Raw genomic sequence first — 17,049 nt, forward strand, 5'->3', positions numbered from 1 at the left:
TGTTCCTTGGAACCAAGATAGTCAAGAACTGGACTAGCAACTGTCTTTAAAAAGAAAAAAGTATTTGCCCTCAACTCCTAAATATTACAAAATTGCATTTATTTATTTTTTTAAAGCTAAGGCTGTTTATTGCATTTTGCATCACCATTAAAATTTAGAAATTATGTAATAACATGTATACATTGAGGCATGATGTGTACTTGACTACAGTATCCCAACAGTTTACAATGTTTGATCTAAACACACTACTTGAATAAACATTATTGCTAATGATGGAATAGCTCCATCTTCTGGAATAAGTTATTTTCATTTCAGCCATCTTTGTATTACCAACTTGGATCTATATGTAAAAACTTCTATTTTAAAGCCTGCCTAAATTATGGTTGTGTTTTTATTGGAGAGTGGAACTAGGGTAGAGAATGGGAGAAATTTATGGTAATAATTTGATTTCTAATAGACTTCAGTCATCACTTCCTTATGAAATTGAAAAACAAGGTAGGTTAGTCTCCAGTATGTCATATTAACAAGTGTCCTTATTTACTTAAAGGATATCCATAATCAGATTTTGAGGACACTAGGTTAGCTTCTGATTCAGGCAAAACATGCCAGCATATACTTAATTTAGGCACAGAGTCAAACATTAAGTGCTTTCTTGAATCAGTACTAAAGTGTTGTACTCAACAGGGATGGACATAAGCACGTTTATGGGCCTTCCTGAAATTGGGTCTCTTACTGCTTTTAGCAAAAGCACGTAAGCATATACCTAACCAGTTAAACATTTATAGTTTAAATTTATCTCTCAAGGTTAAGCATATACTTAAGTGCTTTGCCGACCTGAGGTTTCAAGCACATTTAACTTTAAGCAGGTTAGTAATATTGTAGTCCCACTAAACTCAATAGGACTATTCATTTGCTTAAAGGTAAGTTTGTACTTAAGTACTTCACAGAATTAGAAACTTAGTTCCCAAAACATATAAATATTAAAATTGTGATTATAGTGCTTGAAATTTATTTTAAATCAAGTAACTTTTCTATCTCATGAGTATTTTATACTGCTTTTGCTTGAAAAAGCAGGCATTAAGTAATGTTTTAGTTACTGAAGTTGCACCATTCCCTGGAAAATCAGGCAACATTTCACGGCAACAGCCAACAGATTACTGAGCATTATGTGTTAGATAACCTATTGACTAGTGCTGTGAAACGCTGCCTGATTTTCCAGGCAATGGAACAACTGTAATCATCTGGGGGGACCTGGTGCCAATTCAGCCAATCAAAATAAAGAAATTAAAAATGTGTATATTCATCTGCTTTTCTATAAGTGGTATATCTAAAGTTAATACATACTCACTGTCAGAAGAGAGTAGCAAAAATTTAAATAAATTTCTTTATCAAAACAAAGCGCTAGCAGCTTTATTTCTTTGTAGAAGTAAGCATCCCTATGTCCATTCTTCTATAATAAGGAAAATGAAAAAGTAGTGCATCTTTGCAGGAAATGAATCTCATGGCAATAAGATATATAAAAACAATTTTCTCTCTTTCATCTCAGTAATAATTGATTGTTATCAATAGATTCTTAAATCATTAGGAATACCATACCCATTACCAACTTTATAGTAGAATGCTGTACTATGATTTCTTGAGTACTACAGGAAATTTCATTGCACAAACCACCATATTGTCTGCATTAGTCAAACAAGAGCAAGGAACAAATAAAACTTTAGAGGCTGATCATATACATCTGGAAATCAGATTCTTTATGCAAAATAAATATATTGAACAAAGAACAAAGGACAGCAGATTTTTTTTTAAATTATCTTTTGACTTTCTGCCACTTCATGTATCTTCAGTTTTTTTTAATGGAGACATTAGTTAAAAGAACTCTCACAACCCATAATCAAATGTTAGTTGTATTTAAGTACAGCATAGCAATGACAAATGAAAAAAAGTTAAAAAATGTAGTATACTGTATTACTTTTTGTAATACTGCATTAAAATCCCTTTTGCTAAGGCTATGAAGGACTGATGTACAGCAATATGGGGTACCAGCATTTATGTTTGGCAAAATAAAAATGGAAAAGAAAATTATAGCATTGCCATCAGACATTTTTACAAAATAAATGTCTAGATGATCACATGCCTTACGCTTACACTCATTTTGAATATATATTTTATTTGAAGGGGCAATTCAGAGAGTCACAAATAAGGGAAGGACACTAAGGTTTTAATAAGGGCAACAAAAAAGTTGTTTTCACCAGTATAGATTCACATTACAGTACACCAATATTGACAGCATTCTCTTTTGTCTATTTTTGGTACATAAGATGGAATCTCTCTACATAACCTTATAAGGCTTCAGTAACTAAAAAGTAAAAAACCTATTAGTTTACAATTTATTTAAAAATTCTGAAAGACACAGCAAGTTCTAAACTTTAGTAGTGCTACCCATACACAACCATCTGGTTGAAGAACCCAGTAAAAGAGCCTCCTTTCAAGGAAGCTTGCAACAGTAGAGTTGTGCAATATGGATGTTTCTTACTACAAGAAAAAAATTACACATGGCACATTCTCATTCATATTTCGCAATGTAAAAAGTTACAAACATACCTAATCAAATAAATAAAAAAAAAGAATTTGAATGTGTTTGTTAAGTATCCTAAAACCACTACGTAGGAGGATAATGGCAACTTTCACTCACGGATTATTTACATGGTAATACCCAGGTCAGGGTACACTGCTACAAAACTCATAAAACAAAGAGTAAACTTGAAATGGTTTCCATAATTAAGGTCTAGCAGCATGACTATCTAATGCGGTTTTGTTTTTCCTGACAGCTTTTGGAAGTTTGTTTTAATCTATATCTTCATCCAGTTCATAATTGTCTTTATCATAAATATCTTTTACTAAAAGAACTCGTACGAGCATGTGTTCCAAAGTGTTGCGGTCCAGTGAAGTGGAAGTATACCAGACAGGGTTATCTGAGGAAACAGAGCATTCCGGTTGTAAATAGAACACATCCATTCTCTGATTAAGATTCTGTGGGCTAAAAGGAAAAAAAAAATGGTCAAAAGAGTCAAAGTTTCACATGACAAATCTATACAGGTTTTGATTTTTAACAACCTGTGTGTACAACTATAATTGTGCATATACATATTAGGAGTTGAGGATTAATGTGGAAAAATACTGCCTTCCGATTTGAAAATGGGACCTTATGGTGGCATAAATGGCTTCAAGCATTCTTGTCCAGCTGAAGTTGCTTTTTGACCTAAGGTGCTGTAGCTCTCTATAAACTAAAAACTATTGTATATTTCCTTAAAATTAAAAAGGTTGACGCACAGTCAACCCGTGGAACTCTCTGCCAGAGGATGCTGTGAAGGCCAAGACTACAACAGGGTTAAAAAAAGAACTAGATAAATTCATGGAGGATAGCTCCATCAATGGCTATTCGCCAGGATGAGTGGGGATGATGCCCCTAGGTTCCGTTTACCAGAAGCTGGGAATGGGTGACCTGGAATGGATCACTTGATGATTACCTGTTCTGTTCATTCCCTCTGGGGCACCTGGGATTGGCCACTGTCAGAAGACAGGATATTGGGCTAGATGGACCTTTGGCGTGACCCAGTATGGCTGGTCTTAAGAGAGAAACTCAAAAACCTGTTTCCTGTCTTTTCTCTCCAAGGTCTGGTTGTTTGGCAAAGACTTTATTATCTTGGTCCCTTAGCTCCTGGGTCCCTATTACATGGTTCCTCTTGTTTCTCCTATGAAGCTGCTTTGCAGTTTCCTACTGAGCCACGCATATTTGGTGAACTTGGTGTTGTGGCTCAGATGCATCTCAGCATTCTTAGACAGTGGAGAGGATTCTTAAGGAAATTCTCAACACAAAGCGGCCCATCTAGTTTATGATTATATTTTTATTCTCCTCTCCCTTAAATATTACAGATTTTAAGAGCCATTACTACTGGGACATACTTTTTGGCTGAAAGTATTTAGCTGGCTTTTCTGGACTGGCAATTGCAGATTGCAGACATTGAGATCTCAGGGCAGGCCTACACTACAGCTGGGATCGACACCCTGAGATTTATCCACTGGCGGTTGATTTAGTGGGTCTACTAAGACCTGCCAAATCGACAGCAGATCGCTTTCCAGTCAAGTTTCTCCTGCTGACCCCTTGCAATGTAGTCCCCGCAGTAACTCGACCTAAGGTACGAAGCGTAGGTCAACTTACCACAGTAGTGTAGACATAGCCTCACTCAGCTGCAAGAGCAGCTACTTTCCTACTTTGATAGAAACAGACATCATTGCTGGAAGTTGTTTAGATTTGAAATATTACATTTAAGCATTTTAATATCCTCAACTGATTCTCAACAATCAGATCTGTTTCTGTTGAAGCAGGGTATGAAATGATGGCAGCAGCTGAAAGTGAGAGGTGTCCCTTTAAAATGTCAGCTGCAGGTTTTCAGCTGATTCTCAAATACCAGTTTCAAAACCCATTTACAGAATATAGGGACCATTACTTGAAAATTAAGAGAACAGTTTTAATTAAATGTTGTTTTAAAGAGGTATTTTACAAAATAACTTCAATTGTGCAGGAAACCTCTCCTCCATTGGGTCAGGGTACTAACAAGGTGTGGCAGCAAACAAGACCAGGAGAGAGAGAGCCTGCAATTGCAGTAGGGAGAATGACCAAGACCTATTTTAAGATATTGTACTTTAAAATTGTGACATTATTAGGACAAAAGAGCTATTATGAAAACTTCTAAAATTATTTGTTTTTCTCTATCCTTTCACTATTTTCAAATAAGTTTCTTGAAAGTGTTTTGTATACTCCATCTATTGGCTACATTGGAGTAGTTAACAAAAATCTACCTCTACAATGTGCTATTACATGCAATCCTCCCAAGGTGTGTGATTCTAGTGTCTAAGCAAACATATTTTAGCAGGGCTAGGACTATTTAACAGGAACTTGTTTTCAAATATTTAATAGAAAACTGAAAACCACAGTGAGAAATCAAAGAGGAAAAATTCTATGCTTGGACTTTGTTTTTGCCATACATTCAAATTACACCTCTACCTCGATATAACACGACTCGATATACCACAAATTCAGATATAACGTGGTAAAGCAGTGCTCCGGGGAGGGCAGGGCTGTGCACTCCGGTGGATCACAGCAAGTTCGATATAACATGGTTTCACCTATAATGTGGTATGATTTTTTGGCTCCCGAGGACAGCGTTATATCGAGGTAGAGGTGTATATCTTCACTTTTTAGGGATAAAGTGCAGTTTGCTAAAACATTTTGGGCTTTATATTATACTTTCTGAAATTTCTATGGAACTTCTTAGATTATTTAAAAGTTTTAAAATGTTTCCCATTTTAAGTTCTTCAGTTTTCTACCACATATGCATTTCCAAAACATTCAACCTTTGAAATGAAATTTTCTAAGTTTTGTCTGCCCAAAGCTTTTTTTTTTTTTTTAAATTAAATAGGTCTTTTTGAAAAACCATTCATCCATTTCTAAATCATAGGCTAGTGAAAAAATTACTCTCTCTCTTACTGTGAAAAAATGCGAAGCATGTATTCTGCCTGGACTACAACAAAACAATCTGAACTTGAAATCTACCATATAAGCAGCAGTCTTCAAATGACAATAAACTCTAGAATATTTTTTTTTAAATTACTCCATAATATTTACCTACATAATAGAACTTTTCATTAAATTGTAACTAATGTGTAACTTATTTTCAGTGGGATTTTTGCCTGACTTGAGAATTACAGAATGGGGCCCTCAACATCAATTCATCAATTTATAAGCAATATAAAGAATGCAGGGGAAGACATAACAAGATTATGTTTGCTCAAACTAATATTTATTTCATTCTGAAGAAACCAAAAGAATATTAGTATGCAGCTGGAGTCTGTTAACAGCAGAATTACAGCTGTTTGAGAGTCTTTCAATCAGTAACAGAAAAAACTTAAAATACTTCAACAAAATAGAGAATATTTGCTTGGAATAACAACGTATCACCACAAATAAAAGGCACTACTTTGGTATTGGGTATTTGAATCTCTCCAAGTTTAATACCTTGTGGACTTCTTTTACACCATTCAAATTCTTATTTAACATCTAAACAAAGAGAATCAAAAGATAATGGAGCTTTATAGGCCTAGGTTATCAAATCCAGAAATCAGTAGTAACTGAAAGTTGTTGCCATCACGTGACTTCCTGAAGGCCTATATAAAATAAGACTGTTTTGCAGTCCAATTATTGAACAGATATATGCACACCACAAGACACATCATCAATATCTGAATCAATTGGGTCTCCTGTTGGCAAGTCTGAGATTCTCATGATTTAATAGATATAGAAACCAAACCATACTCTCACCCCTAGATGGAGTGTCTTTCTGCAGAGCAGAAGGAGGAAGTTTGTGCTGAAAATTTCAGCGCTTTCAATCCGCCCCTTTCCCCAAGCACTACATTCACTTTATTTGTGTAAACATTATTTCACATTGCACCATAATAGTCTCTCTCCATGAAACGCTTACCTCTTAGACAGATAGCACTCAAACATTTTCACGGGACATCTGGCAGGATTTGACGTGTTTTCAATTTGTTCAAACACTGGCTCATCATCTTCATGTTTCCTTTTTCCAGTAGTAATTTTATCTTTAAAAAGGAAAAAACCCATCTAAGTCCAAACTTGAAAACATTAGGTAATTTCATTTGTATATTTAACGTATTAGATTAGGGTGAACAAAAGTACAACCCAGAATACTGCAATGCAGTCACTTGCATCTCTAAACTGGAGATGCAGCCCATAGACAGGGTTCCAGCATTTGACATGGAGGCTACTTGGATCAAAATGGAACATTTAATGCAGGGACCTTGTAGCAGCTGCAGACCACACATTCATATTAAAGATCCACTAGCTACAAGCTGCTCAGTTTTATGCAAATGAGGTACAGTCCTCAGGCTCCTGGCAAGGGGCCAAAGTAGCCCTCAATTGGGCAAAATTTGGATGCCTCTGTAATACTTATTTTGAAACTGATGATAATACCTTCACTATCAGCTCCACATAGGGAAGAAACTTGATATCGAAGACAAGCTTTGCTGTCCATTGTTCGAGGATTTTTTTTCCACTGTCTAAAAACGGTGCCAAAGGAAAGTCTTAAGTGCTGCTCCACTGTTTTCAGGCCAAAATATTTAGTGTTAAAGTAGAACAGTGTATTCAGAAGAGCAAATGGAGAGTGGGATCCTAGCTGTTTTATCCTCCAAAGATAATCTTCTTCAACTCGAGAGAATATTGACCCTTCAAGAGGGGGAAAAATGTATTAGAGAAAATACAATGAGGCAAACAACCTACATTTAAAAGAATTAATAACGTCTATCAACTGCAAAAAAATCAGACAAAATGTTCAATATTCAATGGAAAACTGCCCACATCCCTAAGAGGAGAAATTGAAACCCACTGATTCAGGAAGAGAAAACGGCAATTTCCACATAAGCAAGACACACAAGCAACACTTTTTTTGTTAAACTATTTCAACAGGATTCTTAAATTGTCACTCTCATAACTGATGCCACATCATAAAAAAGTGAAGGTCAGAGAAAGTGACCAACCTTGGGTCCTTTCATAAAAAAAACACTCATGTTTTTGGGTTGGATTTTTGAGTTTTTGGGCACATGTAAGGGCCCCTGACTGACCCTCTCAATTTTCCGATTGCAGAAAGAAGCCTCATCCAGAAAGGACTCCTGTATTACTTTAGGTGGAGGACTCAGCTAGGGCAGCAGTTGCTACCTAAAGAGGCTACCGCAGACCTAAGATCACTGGATGAAAAGGAGAAAAGAAAGGTGCACCTGCCTCCTTCTCAAGGGTTTGCAGTAGAAAAATTCTAGTGTAACTTGACATCCCACAATCTCAAGAGCGAAGAGAGGAGAGGGGCAGGGAAATAGCTTGTCTCTCCTGGCAGCACTCTGATATAGTGGGAGAGAGGGCAGAGGAGACTAGAAATGAATTCCTCTCTTACCTCATATCTCCCCCCCCTACACAAACTCCAAGACACATCACAGGAGATCTGCCCACTCCTGCTGAGACTGAGAGATTATGGAGGTAGGTGCATCACAGTAACCAAAGTGTCTAACTTCCCAGCCCCACTGAACACCCTACAATGCTCTTTATACATACCAAATTCTCTCCCATCTTTTCAGAGGTGGATTGTTTCTCCTCTTATTCTCAGGGCTGCTCCAGCTTCAAAGGGAGAGTGATGACCACAAATGCTCCTTCACAGCCCCCAAGAGCTAACTCTCCCATTCCCAGGGTGGGGAACAATGGGGTTTGTTTCACCCCCTATATTCTGAAAAGGACCCAGATATCTTTGGGCAGAGAGAAGGCAGCACAAGTGATGCCGCCTAGGCCTTCTGTTCTCTCCTCTGTTGGGTGAGCATGGCTAGTGCAGGAGTTCCTCCCCTAAACTGTACCAGATGTCTTACAGGAGTGAAGGGATACAGGTTCACCTTTCTCTGTCACTTCCTAAGTTGTCTTAGTGTTGCTACATCTTCTTTACAGAGCTCTGCTCAGTAGGCTGGCCTTATCCTCTGCAATGATTGCGGGGGGAGGGAGAGGAGCAGGGACCAGGCAGGCAAGGTGAATGACACCTACCATTTTATTTATTTGTTTTAATGTTATCAATCACCATCACAAGGCACAAATTATTTGTTTGTGTATATCTGCCTGTTTAAGAGTACAGAACTGCTAACAGAAGACTGTACACAACAAAAAAGAAAATTACCATCTGGAAGTATGCTTGGTTGCCAACTTTTAAGGATTTTATTTAATTCCTGCTCAAATGTCTCGTAGCTTGGATTAATAAATATATTGTCTTTTCGATTGCTTCCATACAAGTACTAAAAACAAGAAAAACAAAGAATATTTACTGTGTTGGGAGAATTAGTGAAAAAACAACGTATGTTAAGAGCCGGCATTTCTTCTCACAAAACAATGAAATTTTCTAATAGTTTAGCAGTTGTAGGCTGGCTATAAAACAAAGTAGTGTAGCATTTAAGTCACATAACATGTAATATTGGGTACAACAAAATTAAAGAGAAAAGTACTGGAGAAAATATTAAAGATAAAAATATTGGTTTAATTAGAAGCCTAATTCACATCAATGAAAAGGATTTTAAAAAAAAAAATCTCTAAAAAACAAAGTATTTAGTTATGGCACCAACACTTATTTTTCATTTCCAGCAAGGTCTTCAGAGTAGATACATTTTTAGCAGGACTACATTTTAAATGTAAAGTGTGATTATTGACAATACGAATGACAGAATTACCTTAACTTTAATACAGAGCAAAGAAAAATATTTACTCATGGTAAAGATATGCAGCATTACAAGAAATGCTTGTTACCAGGCATTACAAGAAAGCCTGGGAAACAAGCAGGGAGAACTGGAAGTTCTAGCACAGTCAAGGAAATACGATGTGATTAGAATAACAGAGACTTGGTGGAATTACTCACATGATTGGAGTACTGTCGTGGATGGATACAAACTGTTCAGGAAGGACAGGCAGGGCAAAAAAAGATGGAGTTGCATTGTATCTAAGAGAGCAGTATGAATGCTCAAAACTCCAGTATGAAACTGCAGAAAAACCTGAGTCTCTCTGGATTAAGTTTAGAAGTGTGAGCAACAAGGCTGATGTCATGGTGGGAGTCTGCTATAGACCACCAAACCAAGGGGATGAGGTATACGAGGCTTTCTTCAAGCAATTAACAGAAGTTACTAGATCACAGGCCCTGGTTCTCATGGGGGACTTCAATCACCCCAATATCTGCTGGGAGAGCAATACAGCAGTACACAGACAATTCAGGAAGTTTTTGGAAAGTGTAGGGAACAATTTCCTGGTGCAAGTGAAGAAGGAACCAACTGGGGCAGGGCTCTTCTTGACCTGCTGCTCACAAACAGGGAAGAATTAGTAGGGGAAGTGAAAGTGGATGGAAACCTGGGAGGCAGTGACCATGAGATGGTTGATTTCAGGATCCTGACACAAGGAAGAAAGGAGAGCAGCAGAATACGGACCCTGGACTTCAGAAAAGCAGACTGACTCCCTCAGGGAACTGATGGGCAGGATCCCCTGGGAGAATAACATGAGGGGGAAAGAAGTCCAGGAGAGCTGGCTGTATTTTAAAGATTCCTTATTGAGGTTGTAGGAACAAACTATCCCGATGTGTAGAAAGAACAGTAAATGTGGCAGGCGACCAGCTTGGTTTAACAGTGAAATCCTTGCTGATCTTTAATACAAAAAAGAAGCTTACAAGAAGTGGAAGATTGGACAATTGACCAAGGAGGAGTATAAAAATATTGCTCAGGCATGCAGGAGTGAAATCAGGAAGGCATAATCACACTTGGAGTTGCAGCTAGCAAGGGATGTTAAGAGTAACAAGAGGGGTTTCTACAGGAATGTTAGCAGCAAGAAGGTGGTCAAGGAAAGTGTGGGCCCCTTACTGAATGGGAGAGGCAACCTCATGACAGAGGATGTGGAAAAAGCTAATGGACTCAATGCTTTTTTTGCCTTTGTCTTCACGAACAAGGTCAGCTCCCAGACTACTGCACTGGACCGCACAGTATGGGGAGGAGGTGACCAGCCCTCTGTGGAGAAAGAAGTGGTTCAGGGCTATTTAGAAAAGCTGGACGAGCACAAGTCCATGGGGCCGGATGCACTGCATCCAAAGGTGCTAAAGAAGTTGGCAGATGTGATTGCAGAGCCATTGGTCATTATCTTTGAAAACTCATGGTGATTGGGGGAGGTCCCGGATGACTGGAAAAAGGCTAATGTAGTGCCCATCTTTAAAAAAGGGAAGGAGGAGGATCTGGGGAATTACAGGCCAGTCAGCCTCACCCCAGTCCCTAGAAAAATCATGGAGCAGGTCCTCAGGGAATCAATTCTGAAGCACTTAGAGGACAGGAAAGTGATCAGGAACAGTCAGCATGGATTCACCAAGGGCAAATCATGCCTGACTAACCTAACTGCCTTTTATGATGAGATAACTGGCTCTGTGGATGAAGGAAAAGCAGTGGACGTGTTATTCTTTGACTTTAGCAAAGCTTTTGATACGGTTTCCTACAGTATTCTTACCAGCAAGTTAAAAGAAATATGGGCTGGATGAATGGACTATAAGGTGGATAGAAAGCTGGCTAAATCATCGGGCTCAACGGGTAGTGATCAATGGTTCCATGTCTAGTTGACAGCCAATATCATTGTTCACTATCTTCAATAATGATCTGGAGGATGATGTGGACTGCACCCTCAGCAAGTTTGCTGATGACACTAAACTGGGAGGAGTGGTAGATACCCTGGAGGGTAGGGATAGGATACAGAGGGACCTAGACAAATTAGAGGATTGGGCCAAAAGCCAACTGATGAGGTTCAACAAGGACAAGTGCAGAGTCCTGCACTTAGGACAGAAGAATCCCATGCATTGCTAGGGACCGAGCGGCTTGGTAGCAGTTCTGCAGAGAAGGACCTAGGGGTTACAGTGGACGAGAAGCTGGATGAGTCGACAGTGTGCCCTTGTTGCCAAGAAGGCTAATGGCATTTTAAGCTGTATAAGTAGGAGCACTGCCAGCAGATAGAGGGATGTGATCATTACCCTCTATTCGATATTGGCAAGGCCTCATCTGGAGTAGTGTGTCCAGTTTTGGGCCCCACACTTCAAGAAGGATGTGGAAAAACTGGAAAGAGTCCAGCGGAGGGCAACAAAAATGATTAGGGGGCTGGAGCACATGACTTATGGGGAGAGGCTGAGGGAACTGGGATTATTTAGTCTGCAGATGAGAAGAATGAGGGGGAGATTTGATACCTGCTTTCAGCTACCTGAAAAGGGGTTCCAAAGAGGATGGATCTAGACCAGGGGTAGGCAACCTGCGGCACGTGAGCTGATTTTCAGTGGCACTCACACTGCCCGGGTCCTGGCCACCAGTCTGGGGGATTCTGCATTTAATTTTAAAAATCTTATTTACTTTACATACAACAATAGTTTAGTTATATACTATAGACTTATAGAAAGAGACCTTCTAAAAACATTAAAATGTATTACTGGCACGTGAAACCTTAAATTAAAGTGAATAAATGAAAACTCGGCACACCACCTCTGAAAGGTTGCCGACGCCGATCTAGACTTTTCTCAGTGGTACCAGATGACAGAACAAGGGGTAATGGTCTCAAGTTGTAGTGGGGGAGGTTTACGTTGGATATTAGGAAAAAAATTTTCACTATGAGGGTGGTGAAGAACTGGAATGGGTTACCTAGGGTGGTGGTGGAATCTCCATCCTTACAGGTTTTTAAGGTCAGGCTTGACAAAGCCCTGGCTGGAATGATTTAGTTGTGGATTGGTCCTGCTTCGAGCAGGGGGCTGGACTAGATGACCTCCTGAGGTCCCTTCCAACCCTGATAGTCTATGATTCTACGATTCTAAAACTGCTAGACTGTGCAAGGCGCCTGAATATTCTGCAGTCTAAAGTCTAATTATCTTAATCCTCTAGATCTTACAGACAGAAGTGGTTGCTCTTTTGAACACTGACCAAGAATTAATTATGAGGGCTATACTAGTATTAGACATTATCCTCTCTGGAGACATTTCTAAGAAATGGAGTATTGGCTTCTTAAAACTTCCACTTCAATATTATCTTAGTGAAAACAAGCCTGTTGCTAGTGAATACAATAAAACATGTGCTCACTTCTGGAAATGGCTTCTATTTCTGTACACATCCTTGAAATAACATTAAACACAGCACTCATTAGTATTAAGCAGAAGTTCAGCATATCTTGACTACCTTATCTTTGCACTTAGTTTTATAATAAGGAAAAATGAATCTGTACACTTTCTTTGAAGTCTTAAGTTTCTGAATACACAGTACGTTAGTTCAGAGAATTGATCTGGAATGGATACATTTACAAAAATGCTTTCTTGAAAACTTAAAACCCTTACAAATATTTTCAATGCTGCAGATACACAATTTTGAATGTATTACAATTCTAAATCAGATAATGCAACAAGTCTGTATAAGAAATCTCAAGAGGATCCCTCCACTTATTTTTTATACTTGTTTTGGTTAACACATTTACCTGGTCTTGAACATACTGATGCTTTTTTCCAAGTGTCCTTTTCAAAACAATATTCTTATATGCTTTCAAAATATATCAATGTCAGAAAAACTAATACAAATAAGGTTTTTACATAACCCCCATTATGCTCAAAGCCTATATCTAACAGAGAATAAGGCTCATCACAGTAACACTATCTAGTCCCAACAACTATGGTAATTCTATTGGGGGAGAAGAAATGTTCTCTGTCCTTCCCTCCGCCTTCCCCAGTAACCTGTCGGACAGTATTAGTACAAGTTACTAAAACACTGCTGATTACATTTAGATCCATGGGAATTTCCACTGTATCTGAATGAAGGCTTAACACTGTTCTTAATTCATTAGAGTTTTTTTTGCCTGCCTTGATAATTTCTCAGCTTTCTTCCTCAATATAAATGTTACTCTTTTGATCTGAAAATAGCATACACTTCTTGTAAAATCTGTTGCAATCTTAATTTTCCATAATATACTGATCTCTCAATTTAGTTTTCCTTCATAGAGTACTTATCTGGTTTATTTGAATATACAAGTCTGAGGGTTTTTTCATATTAATTTTATTACTAGCAAAATCCTTTAACAACTAATATCTGACATAAGCCTTCCTAGCTTATCAAAGCCCCTTCTGATTAAGTCCTTTAACAGTTTTCCTGGAAGTTATATTTATTCTCCCTTCCATGGATTCCAGTCTAGGATTGTGTGCTGGGAGGAAGAGATGTAATGACCTAAGAAGTGAGTTGGGTTTCGTTTCACATAGGGACAATGGGATCAAATTTAGTACATTGTCACTTAGAAAAATTCTCAGTGCTAGGCCCCAGGATAAAGTCTGAACCTGCTTCTGGGGAAGGGGGAAAGGCACTTGAGGATACTTCCTTAAAATGCACAAAATCTGGCATTAATAAGATGTGTACTTGCTGTCACCCTGACTGCTTGTGTGTGTATATCCTCTAATTCCCAACTCATTTTTGTCTTTGTGGACTCTAAGCTCTTCAGTGCAGTGACCATATCTTCCTATGTATTTGAACAGCATCTAGCACAACTGGGCCCTAAATCCCACTGGGATCTATGGGCACTATCCCAATTGAAATATGAAACACAAATACAAACAATAGTTGCAATGGCATGATCAATAAAGAATGCTACTCCAATGTCACAATATATTATTTTTGTATTAGGGTTCCTGATATTCATATCCGTGCAAGACAAATCATTTACTATAAACTTAAAATTAAATATATGCCTAATATTTGCAACAGAAAAATAGGCAGGGTAGAGGAGATAAAAGAACAATTTGGAGAGAGTAAACTATTGGGAGAGCACTGTTTTATACGCAGATGGCTTATTTTTTCAGTACTGTATATCTGATTTTTTAAAAAATTTAATAAGTTCTGATGTCAGAGTGATAGAAGATCATGCAAGGACAGTGGTGGCAAGCTACCTGAGATTAAACTACATTTTCTTTAAAATGTTGTATATTTTGCCAAATAAAGGATGATATCTTTTCCTCATGGTTGTATTTGGAAAGTTATCAGCTAGCTCTCACTAGAAACTAAATAGTTGGAGAAGAATTTCTTAAAATATTTTTGATTGTTTAAGGGATTCTTTATTTGATTCCAGTCTCTTCCCTTAACAATAAGAAAGATTAGCTAGGGTGATAGCTGGTTAAAGAAGAGCTGGTGCTCTATATTAGACACATATACAAATGATGTTGGACTGACTGAAATTTTCAGCCTTATCGTTTTCAGCTCAGAATTTAGAATGTTTAATCTACAGACTGCTTTCTGCACCACACAAAATTGAGATGCCCCTCTACTTCTTTATTTAAGAATCTAATGGTCTTTTACTGTCTTTATTTGCAATGAAATTATAGTGGCTCTTTTCTGATCTGAAGTATTTTAGATCACTTTAGTAGAATTTTAGATCACTTTGTGTAACTATTAAACATTTTAATATTCCACAAAATAAGGCAGGCTAATAGTGCTCAGTATTCAGCAAAGGCAGCCCTGCCCAATAAGCATTCCACCACACAGCTGTCCCCTCCATCCACTAATGAATGAATTAGTCATCATTATCAATGTTGCTTCCAGAGTTTGTGAAAATTCTCATTTTCTGTGTAGATACAGTTAACTGTTTCACTTTGCTTTATCATTAAATCTCAGGGAATCCACAAAAATTGCAACATTTGAAAAATTGTTTTTGTCAGACACAAGTGAATGTAAGGCAACTCATTCCGTACCTTCATTTATCACAACGTTTAAAAGTATCATGTTGTACCATCTTTCTTTCAAATTTCCAGATGTATATGCAGTTCATCATCAAAACACACACCTTTCCATTATGTAATTTATATGATCTCTCTGCATTCCAAATTAACACAGCTCCTATGTTCATAATGCCTCCCAGCCACTTAACCAATAAATCCACATTTTCTTATCCCCATTCTTTTATTAAAGCATATATCGGAGTCAAATCATCAGCTCTATAATCTACTGCATCTTCTAGCTTACTAACCTCCTGAATCCCAAGACAAAGATAATAGATGCTGTCAGGTGTATAGTTCTCTCCATTCGGTCTTCGAATTTCATTGACAAAACGTGCCAAACCATAGTTTAGCTCAGCTACAGTATGCGATAGCAGATCTTCCTTTAATTTCACAGACTTTGCTGTAAAATAAAGATAAAACAAATATAACATTACACAACAACATTAACATTACTTGCTATGGGAGAGGAAACGGTTTAGATCAGAGGTTCCCAACCTTTTTCTTTCTGAGGCCCCCCCAACATACTATAAAAACTCCATGGCCCACCTGTGCCACAATAACTGACTTGCTGCATATAAAAGCCAGGGCCAGCATTAGGGGGTGGCAAGCAAGGCAACTGCCTGGGGCCCCATGCCACGGGGCTCCCACAAATTACATTGCTCAGGCTTCCGCTTCATCCCCGAGTGCCGGGGCTCAGGGACCTGGGCTTCAGCCCCATACCATGGGGCATCACCTTTTTGCCTTGGGCCCGAGGAAGTATAATGCTGGCCCTGCTTGGAGGCCCCCCTGAAACCTGTTCGAGGCCCCCTAGGGGGCCCTGGACCCCTGGTTGAGAACTACTGGTTTAGATATTCTCTGCACAGATTAATAAGTGAGTTCCAGTGTTGTACCTGATATATTTGACCTAATTTACGCAGCAAAGCCACCAGATTCAAGGCTATGTTAATTGACTACATTGCACTGTGCCATGATGGGAAGATTATCACCCACTGAGGAGAATTTACAGTCATTCCAGGCTGAGGAAAAGGTGGAGGAAGACAATAGCCCAAGGTATTAATTCAAATACAGGGAGTTGGGGAGAGAGGTTTCAGAAAGAATGGCTGCATTTCTGGTGTATATGGCTGTGCTAAGGCACATGAGAGACTAGCAGAAGAGGAGATTAGTGGCCCCAGGGGCCACGGTAAATGCAGATACCAGAAGAGCCTTGCAGGAAGGGCAGCTGCATTCCATAGCTCCGAAGCTCACTTGAGCAGAGCCCCACAAACAGGTAGAGGTTAGAAGCTCTGCACTGCCAACTTGGTCCCCAGCTGAAGACCTCTTAAGATGTGAACTCTGGGGCTGGCTATGAGATAAGGAGAACCAGGGGGCTGCTAGAAAACCAAGGGGCCACAATAAATGCTGACAACTAGGGTGGTCAATCCTGTTTCACACCAGGAGCACAAGACCCAGGACTCAGAATCTAGTGCAGAAGGTATCTTCAGGAAAAGCCATGTTTGTGGGAACTTTGAAAAAGAGTTACGCAGCCATTTTCAGAAATAAATAATTCTGTTGTACACAGGATTTGATTAAAACTTGAAAACAGTAGTTAATATTTTATATTAAGAATTAGTTAATAAAAGGTGAAGAGTTCATGAAAATATAAAAGTTCTTA

The 17,049-nt window shown here is 38.5% G+C and overlaps 1 protein-coding gene across 12 annotated transcripts in view; it reads right to left on the bottom strand.

The window, feature by feature from the left end:
- Nucleotides 1–82: 82 nt before the first annotated feature.
- The window catches only part of ZMYM2 (zinc finger MYM-type containing 2), a 212,955-nt gene continuing 195,988 nt past the window's right edge, over nt 83–17,049 (bottom strand). For 11 of the 12 annotated variants that reach the window (XM_050937121.1, XM_050937119.1, XM_050937123.1 and 8 more), the window contains 5 exons: nt 15,647–15,798; nt 8,787–8,901; nt 7,055–7,306; nt 6,543–6,663; nt 83–3,040 (listed from right to left, as the gene is read on the bottom strand). In XM_050937121.1, the coding sequence (XP_050793078.1) occupies nt 2,848–3,040; nt 6,543–6,663; nt 7,055–7,306; nt 8,787–8,901; nt 15,647–15,798 (833 nt within the window). In that variant the 3' untranslated portion in view covers nt 83–2,847. Of the gene's footprint in view, nt 3,041–6,542; nt 6,664–7,054; nt 7,307–8,786; nt 8,902–15,646; nt 15,799–17,049 lie in introns of those variants that run through there. The other variant, XM_050937129.1, reaches the window with a different exon arrangement.

This window comes from Gopherus flavomarginatus, chromosome 1 (assembly GCF_025201925.1).
Source record: "Gopherus flavomarginatus isolate rGopFla2 chromosome 1, rGopFla2.mat.asm, whole genome shotgun sequence".
Classification (NCBI taxonomy): domain Eukaryota; kingdom Metazoa; phylum Chordata; order Testudines; family Testudinidae; genus Gopherus; species Gopherus flavomarginatus.